This window comes from Hyperolius riggenbachi, chromosome 1 (genome assembly GCF_040937935.1).
Source record: "Hyperolius riggenbachi isolate aHypRig1 chromosome 1, aHypRig1.pri, whole genome shotgun sequence".
NCBI lineage: Eukaryota > Metazoa > Chordata > Amphibia > Anura > Hyperoliidae > Hyperolius > Hyperolius riggenbachi.
This window is the reverse complement of record NC_090646.1, coordinates 600,797,336-600,806,050: the sequence shown is the minus strand read 5'-3', so window position 1 is coordinate 600,806,050 and position 8,715 is coordinate 600,797,336. Positions and strand designations below refer to the sequence as shown.

At 48.4% G+C, this 8,715-nt stretch overlaps 1 protein-coding gene across 2 annotated transcripts in view; it reads left to right on the top strand.

The window, feature by feature from the left end:
* PARP8 (poly(ADP-ribose) polymerase family member 8) overlaps positions 1-8,715 on the top strand; it is a 438,516-nt gene that overhangs the window by 3,938 nt on the left and 425,863 nt on the right. The window contains exons 1-2 of one of the 2 annotated variants that reach the window (XM_068249466.1): positions 4,150-4,751; positions 5,811-5,865. In XM_068249466.1, the coding sequence (XP_068105567.1) occupies positions 4,661-4,751; positions 5,811-5,865 (146 nt within the window). In that variant the 5' untranslated portion in view covers positions 4,150-4,660. Of the gene's footprint in view, positions 1-4,149; positions 4,752-5,810; positions 5,866-8,715 lie in introns of those variants that run through there. The other variant, XM_068249475.1, reaches the window with a different exon arrangement.

Here is an 8,715-nt window from a genome sequence, read left to right as displayed (position 1 = left end):
AGTTTAACCACCCTAGCGTTCTGGACGAGCTGAGCTCGTCCAAGAAAAAGTTGCTGTTAGTGTTTAGGACGAGCTCAGCTCGTCCAGCGCTGTCCCCACTCACCAGCGTGCACAGCGTGATCTCCGCCGCCTCCTCTGTGCTGCTGCGGCTGCTGCGGGGCTCCCTCTCCCTCCTGCTGGCTCTGATCGCCGGCGCCAGGCTCCCCAGGCTCCTCCGATCCTCCGGTCCCCGCTCCCCAGGCTCCCCCGATCCTCCGGTCCCTGCTCCCCTCCTCTCCGCAAGCCTACGGAGATCTGGCAGTCAGGGAAGATGGCGTAGCCCAGCCACTTCCTCTGACGCCGGCTCCTGCGCCCCCTAGTGTCCGTCGCGGCGACTGCATCATTGGATTACATAGGTACACAAACTCTATGTAATCCAATCATGCTACAGTAATTCAAAAAGTTGTTTGCACAAACACAAACACCTGTCAGCTCTCAATAAAAGCCCTGAACAGTTACTGGCTCTCCCTCTTTCAGAGTCCTCAGCGTCCAGTGTTAGTCTGTTTACAGCTATCATCTGTGATTTCTGTGCGATTTCTGTGCGATTACTGCTTTTTTTCCAGCCTTAGCTTCGTTCATATTACTGTCAGATTGCGTATTGCTTTCCGTCTTTTTCAAGACGCTGTGATCCCTGTGCGTTTGCTTTTGCTGGTTTTTTTTGTTTTTTTTTTTTTGTCGCTGCTCGTGACCCCGTACCCTGCTTGGGGTCATGGCCTCGTCCTCCCGGAGGCGTGTGCGTGACGAGGAGTTGTTGGATGTCCTCGAGGCAAGCGACAGCGAAGACGAGCTCCTAGAGGAATCGACAGACAGCGATGTTCCCGGTAACCTGTCTTCGGAGACGGAGACCAGTGATGAGGAAGCCGAGGAGCCAGTGACGGTCGCACGCACCTGGTGTGAGCTGGGGAGCCCCACTCAAGCTCCGCCACCCAGGTTCCCCTTCACAGGGGCACCCGGGCAGAAGATCGCGTGCGACGAGAGTCCGCTGTCCTTTCTGGAGCTCTTCCTGACTGATGACGTCATCCGCAAGATTGTTGAGGAGACGAATCGCTATGCAGCGCAACATCAGCAGGGATCTTCTCTACCCAGGTTCTCGCGGAGCAGGAAGTGGGAACCTGTGACCAGCAACGACATCTGGGTGTTCCTGGGGCTCGTCATCCTCCAGGGAGTTGTTGGTAAGCCGCTGCAGAAGTGGTACTGGACCACTAATAAGATCCTCAGTACGCCCTTCTTTGGATCTGTTATGTCCGAGCCACGGTATACCCTCATCATGAAGTATTTGCACTTCGGAAACAACGAGGAGTTTGATGAGGCCACCCATCCCGCACCCAAGCTGAAAAAAATTTGGGACATATACCAGATGATTGTTGCGAACTTCAAGGCTGTGTATGTTCCAGATCGCGACATCACGGTTGACGAAAGCCTCATGGCATATAAGGGGAGACTGAGCTGGGTGCAATTTATTGCCTCAAAAAGGGCACGCTTTGGGGTGAAGTCGTATATGCTCTGTGAGGCCAACTCCGGGTACATCTGGAACTCTGTAATTTACACGGGCAAAGGCACCAAATTTGCCCCTCAGTTCAGCCAGTTTGGGTGTGCCACCTCCTCTGTCCTAACCCTAATTGAGCCATTGCTGGATCAGGGGTACTGCCTGACGACAGACAATTTCTACAGCTCCCCTGAACTTTTTGATTACCTGGTCCAGCATAAAACCGATGCCTATGGTACCTTGAGGGCTAACCGTCGGAATCTGCCGCCGGCCTTTTCTGCCAGGAAGCTGAAAAAGGGGGAGGTCGTTGCCTGGCAGAAAGGCAAAATGATGGCTCTAAGGTGGAAGGACAAACGTGATGTCTGTGTCCTCAGCACTATTCATAATGCCGAGACTGTCCGCACCACCAACAGGAGTAAACAGGAGGTGGATAAACCCAAAGCCATACTGGATTATAACAACACTATGGGGGGTGTGGACAGGGCTGATGGAGCCATGACTTTCTATCCGGCTGTCCGCAAGCAGCAGCGGAAATATTATAAAAAAATTTTCCGCCACTTACTTGAGCAGTGCTTGTGGAATGGCTATGTGCTCTACAAGAAAAGGTGTGTAAGGCCTGTACCCCACCATGACTTTGTCTGGCAGCTGACGGAAGCAATCTGCACGAAGTACCCCGCACCAGAGTCAACATCTAGACCGGGGCGCAGGGCATCATATGTCGTGAATCCGGCACGGCTTTCAGGGAGACACTTTGTGGAGTACTTGCCACCGACCCCACAGAAAGCAAACCCTACAAGAAGGTGCGTTGTTTGCTGCAATAAGAAGGACAAGGATGGCAAAAAGATGCGGAAGGAGACCCGCACTTACTGCCCAGATTGTGACGTGCCACTTTGCGCATTACCATGCTTCAAGATCTACCACACTAAAGAAGTGTTCTAAGGTACACTTGTAGCCTGTATAATTTTGTTTCTGCCTTCATTTATTTATTTCTGCATTGATTTATTTATTTCTGCATTTTCTTTATATTTCTGCATTGAGGAAAAATGCAAGGTATTTCAGTTAGTTATTCATAAATTTTATTTTATTTTTGACAAGAATTAGTGTTTGACACTTTTATTATACTCAGAATGTATACTAAACTCTTGCTTGGCTCATTTTGGTAAGTTACAGGAAAAAGGTGCTGAAAATTAAATGTACCGCTTTTTGCACAGAAATCCTTGGGAATCAGAACGCCGAGGTGGTTAAGCTGCTGTTGGCACTTTGCGATAGTAAAGTGACTTTTGGGTTGTAGTTTGGGCACTCGATCTTCAAAAGGTTCGCCACCACTGTCCTAATCTAATGTCCCACCATTGTTAAGTTCATGTAAACTTGTCTCCACCCGCGACCACACCCACATTCTGGTTCATGACCACACCCATGCCGCATGACGTAGCCCCATTAAGTTTCCGGCACGCCGCCCGCTTCTCCCCCCCCCCCCCTTTTTGCCCCCCCCCCCCCCGAAAATTTTCTGCGGACGCCCATGCAGACACCATATTCCTGGTATCCTAGCCCACAACACTCATTCATGTCAATGAGCTATCAATGCATCAGGTGGCGTAGGGTGTTGCTCTGGCTGCAGGAGAGGCAACTTGCTATAGAGGACAGTGTATAACTGCGTAGTCGTGGCTTCCCTCTGTTTGCACGCCTGTAATTTTTTGCAACCACGGATCCCATTGAGCTAGAAGGGGGATTGTTCCCTACAGGGGGGGTTATTAGATTAGCAAGAGGGGGGGAATGTTCCCTCCAGGGGGTTATTAGTTGAGCAAGAACAGGGGATTGTTACCTCCAGGGGGGTTATTAGTTGAGCAAGAGGGGGGATTGTTCCCTCCAGGGGGGGGGGGGAGGTTATTAGTTGAGCAAGAGGGGAGGGTTTTGTGTGAGAATAGGGTTTGGTTGGGTTGCATTTTGTGATACAAATAGGTTGAAGACGAAGTCAATGGTTAGGTTGCACTTTCTGTTAGCTATACCTATAGTGCAACCGGTTGCAAAATTTGATAAAGTTGCAAAACATCACACCACATCGGAATCCGAGCACCCATCGTCATGAGACCTACCAACCACGCTCATGTTCTCTATGCGGTCTGTGGGCACGGGGGTCAGCCTGGGTCACACACACGCACATGCACACACACGCACACCTTGGTGATCCATTTCTTCCCAGCTTTCACCGTTACCATGGCAACTAAGGGATCCAAGGAAAGGATCAGGCTACAGACACCAGCTACAGCTAATACAGTCCTAGGCGGGCAGCAGCACTGATCCTCCTGTAGAGATCTAACCCCTCAGCAGCAATGATGATGATCTAAACATGACCCTGCTGAGGGCTGTGCATGAGTCAGACAGCAGAGGCTGCCTATTGCCCACATAATGTGCTGTCTGTGGGTGTGCCTGTAGTGGGAGGCCTGGATAATAATAAGATTGTGTGTGTGTGTGTGAGTGTGTGTGTGAGTGTGCACAGTTCCAGGGAGCTCCAGTGTCTGCTGCGGCTGTACATTGACTAGCTGCAGCCTGAGCTCTCCTCCTCCCTCCCTCCTTCCCTGCTGCTGCTGCCTCTCTCTACCTCTCCTCCCCTGTCTGCTCATCACTCTCTCTCTCTCCCTTCTCTCTCTATTGCCCTCCTATCACCAAACAGAAATTTGCCTTCTTAAAACAGAAAGTATTGGTGACTATGCTGGCTGGAGTGAGCCTATGAGGTGTCCCACAATGCATCACTGCTGAACATGCAAATCGTTCCCCCTGAAAGCTAGCGATCATTTCGGGCGACAGTCATTGGAAGTGTGTACGTAGAGTGTTGCTGATGGTTGTTATTATTCACTCCCTCTCTTCGATGCACTGCTACTGACAAGCTATCTACTGCGGGGGAGGTTTTTCATCAACTCGCAAAGGAAATTGCAATGAAACAGCAGCAGCAGTGGCAGCAGTAGAAGAAGCAGCAGCAGCAGCTCCATCCTCCTCCAGCAGTGACAGCATCGTCTTGTTGAAGCCTGGGCTGCTTCCATTTAACACACACAGCCTGCTCTCTATTGGTTTTATCTATTTTACTGAGCACTGGACTGGGGGGGACGATAAAGCTTGCTTTCCCAGGGAGTGCATTTCATGGGGATGTGTTCAAGGCAAGAGAGGATTCAGAAGGATATCGACATTGTCATCCAAAAGTGCAAGGCGGAGAAGGACTGCCTGTTTTCAGGTGAGTTATTTAAGGGGGAGGGGGGGGGTACATGGCATGATGATCTCCCTCCTATCACCTCCCCCTCCCCTTTCGCCTTTATCGGTCATGGGGCTTATTTCACCTGCTTCTTCCTTATAAGATCTGCTTGTGTTGCACCCCTCCGATTCAAGCATTGCAAGTATGTGCGATCACCCACGGCAACGAACCCATCGCTTGCTTTCATTAGTTTCCACGCTCCGCGCCGCTGAAAGCTGATTTCTGATTGGCTGCCAGGGTTCAGCGTCAGAGATGAGCCAACGGTTGGCTAGAGAGGATTATACTAGCAACACACATATAGATTTTAACGCAGTTCTCTTAAATGATTGATTTTAAAACGCTTGTGTGAATATATGAAATTGGTCTATTCGATTCTATGACACCTGTATTTACCGTCTCTCGCATTTGTTAAAAAGATCGCTTTGGATTCAAAACAATTGCGATGGATCGACTGTTTTTAACTTGTCCGTTTGATCTTGCGCACGCGAGCCTTTTGTTGGGTCGAACGATCACAATTGAAATGTGTGTGGTTAGCGTAAGATCCGGGTCACAATCCAATTCTGTTCTCTTTTTTGAACGCCATGGTTCTATGTCTTGTTAATAAATAAGCCTGTTGTCATATATAACATTATTTATATGGTTTTCACTGCTGATAGTGACAATGCTGATACAAAGGAGCATTGTGATTGGGTGATCATGTCACTATCTTCCTTTTTTTAATTTAATATGGCCATCAGTGTTACAGTTGCTTCTATCCATTCCTCATCTAGGAGAAGATCATGAGGCTAGACATGGTCTTTCCTTTACATTATATGTATAGGTATAGAAGACCACAGGATTGCTGTGTCGTTGCTTGCATTGACAGCTGAAATATCTCGGTTGCCATGGCACCAGTGCACTTGTTGAAATGGGGGTTTCCTGCGTGTAAGGTGGCCAGAGCTTGCTTACCTCATCATTGGAGGAGCTGGGGTGGGAGGGGGTGTTGCTGCTATCCATTGGGAATACATTGCCTCATGCTGTCTTTTTTTTTTTTCTTCCTAGATTTCAGATACTCGGACTCTACCTTCACCTTCACTTACCTGGGCGGCTCCAGAAGGTACATAATAGTGCGTGTATTGGTTATTTCATCCAAGGAATGCCTGGCACTCTGTGTTATGCTTTGACTGTTGTTGCCATGACAGCACCTCTTCTCAGGTTGCTTTATGAGAGCGCAAACAAAAGCCATGCTAAGGTCTTTATAGGATGTGAACATATAGTAGAGATAGGAGGTCTGTGAAGTCACATACTTCAAGTACAACCGCAGCTGTAATGTAAATGCCAAACAATGGCTGTGGGAGGATCTGAGGGACCCAATGTAGAAACTGTTATATGTAAAAGAGCCATAAATACTAAATTAAATAAAAAAAAAAAACAAGCAAACATGCTGGTCTTATGACCTAATTCATGAATATGGCTATGCATCCAGCCACAACATTCAGAACTAAATTCAGCGCTGTGTATTTTGCAGTATTGTCAAAGTGGACCTGTCCTGTTTTAGGGAAAGGCAATAATTACGCTTGTTAGAGTAAACACGAGCTGAGAGCTGCAACAAAAAATGGATACGGTATTTACCTAGGTAGAGGGAAGGGAACCATCTAATGGACGATTTAGGTGCCCCATAAACGCAAAAGCAAATATCGGCTATTGGGTGCTCAAATCACAGATTTGGGTGCCCGATAATTAGCGGCCGCTGGGCCAGTCTGACTGAAATTTTTCTGTTTTTGAAAATAATCATTTTTAAATTAATTGTTTTTAAAATGTTATGGTTCGGAATGAGGGTTTTGAGGTTAGGTGCCAAGAATGGGGGCTTTAGGGTTAGGTGCCAGGAAGGGGGGTTAGTAAGGTTAGGTGTCGGGAAGGGTGGTTTTAGGGTTAGGCGTCAGAAAGGGGGATGTTAGGGTTAGGTGCCAGGGGGGGGGGGGGGGTTAGGGTTAGGTGCCAGGAAGAGGGGTTAGTAAGGTTAGGTGTTGGGAAGGGTGGTTTTAGGGTTAGGCGTCAGAAAGGGGGATGTTAGGGTTAGGTGCCAGGGGGGGGGGGGTTAGGGTTAGGTGCCAGGAAGGGGGGTTAGTAAGGTTAGGTGTTGGGAAGGGTGGTTTTAGGGTTAGGCGTCAGAAAGGGGGATGTTAGGGTTAGGTGCCGGGGGGGGGGGGGGGGTTAGGGTTAGGTGCCAGGGGGGGGGGGGGTTAGGGTTAGGTGCCAGGAAGGGGGGTTAGTAAGGTTAGGTGTTGGGAAGGGTGGTTTTAGGGTTAGGCGTCAGAAAGGGGGATGTTAGGGTTAGGTGCCAGGGGGGGGGGGGGGTTAGGGTTAGGTGCCAGGAAGGGGGGTTAGTAAGGTTAGGTGTTGGGAAGGGTGGTTTTAGGGTTAGGCGTCAGAAAGGGGGGTTTTAGTGTTAGGTGCCAGGAAGGGGGGGGGGGGTTAGGGTTAGGTGTCAGGAAGAGGGATTTTCGGGTTAGGTATCGGAAGGGGGGAGGGTTCTGTGGGAGAGTAGGGTTAGGTTTAGTTGTAGTAAAATATTGGTAACATTTACCAATGTTTTACTATCATTATTACCACGGTAAATATTTTTTCATTTATTGTTTAGACTTATGTCGGCTTCACCCGGCGCCCATTTCTCCTCGCACCTCTATTTCATGCGCACAAGGGAAGCCTCTGGATAGTCCAGAGTCTTCCTATGTCCTCCTTGCCCCCACTGCCATTGACCAGGACCCTCTTGAAGATCCCCACATATCCAACAAGCTCATTGGATATGCTCATTGGATATGGCGGTCCATGCACAGCAATGGTGGAGGCCAGGCCAGGTGAGTATCTGTTTTTTGTTGCACCTTTTGCCTCAGTACACTTTAAAGCCTAACTGAACCAAAAACTAAACAAAATGAAAGGCTGTGTACATTAAGGTCGACCTTTTGCAACACATAACACATTTTTGCATTTTGGAGGCAACACTCACAGCATATGCGATTTGATTGGTGCATTTAGAGAGAGACACTGCAGTGATTTTGGTCTGCGGTTTCACTGTAGTGAATGGACTATGAAACTGCATAGGAAAAAACCTGCACAAAATCATGTATGCATTTGTGATGTGCGTTTCTCTGTGTTGTACAACGCACACATTGTGCATAAAGTAAATATAAATAGTGTAGAGGAGCAAATTTGAGGGCAAAATACCTGTTTCTGGGGCCGGTTAGGTGTGTTAAACTTGTGGGAAACTACACATGTACCAGTGCTCCTAATTCTGCTAGGTGCACAGCTGCAGGCAAACACAGCTAAACAATCTTTGAATTTTGAGTCTTTAAATTGGAAAAGTTTGTAATACAGTAGAGTTCAGATTATGCCAAACTCAACTAACCAGCAGTTTCCACCAACCAGCACAACTCCTCAACAGTACTCAAAGCAGTGGTTTCTATTCTGTTTGTGAGCTCTGCTGTGCTTAACTACTTGCCGACCGCGGTGGCAGCCCCAGGACCGCCTAACGCCAATCGTCATAAAGTCCTGGGGCAGGGATTTGCAGGAGATTGCACATGGATGTGCCTGCATCTTCGCTTGGTTGACAGAGCTTCACCGTGTGACACGGCTGTCCCCCTGGGACACAGGAGAGCAATCAGCTCTCATTGGCTGAAGCCTATGACAGCTGATCACTGTCATAGGCTAGCGGGGTGAGGGAGGGGAATAAAAAATTATAACAAAAATAGGCATATTTATTTAAAAAATAACAAATATTGATAAAAAAATAAACAAACATTGGGGGAGCAATCAAAGCCCACCAACAGAGAGCTCTGTTGGTGGGGAGAAAAGGGGTGGCGGAATGACTTGTGTGCTGAGTTGTACGGCCCTGCAGCAAGGCCTTAAAGCTGCAGTGGCCAATTTTGTTAAAAATGGCCTGGTCTTTAGGGGGGATTAAACCCGTGAT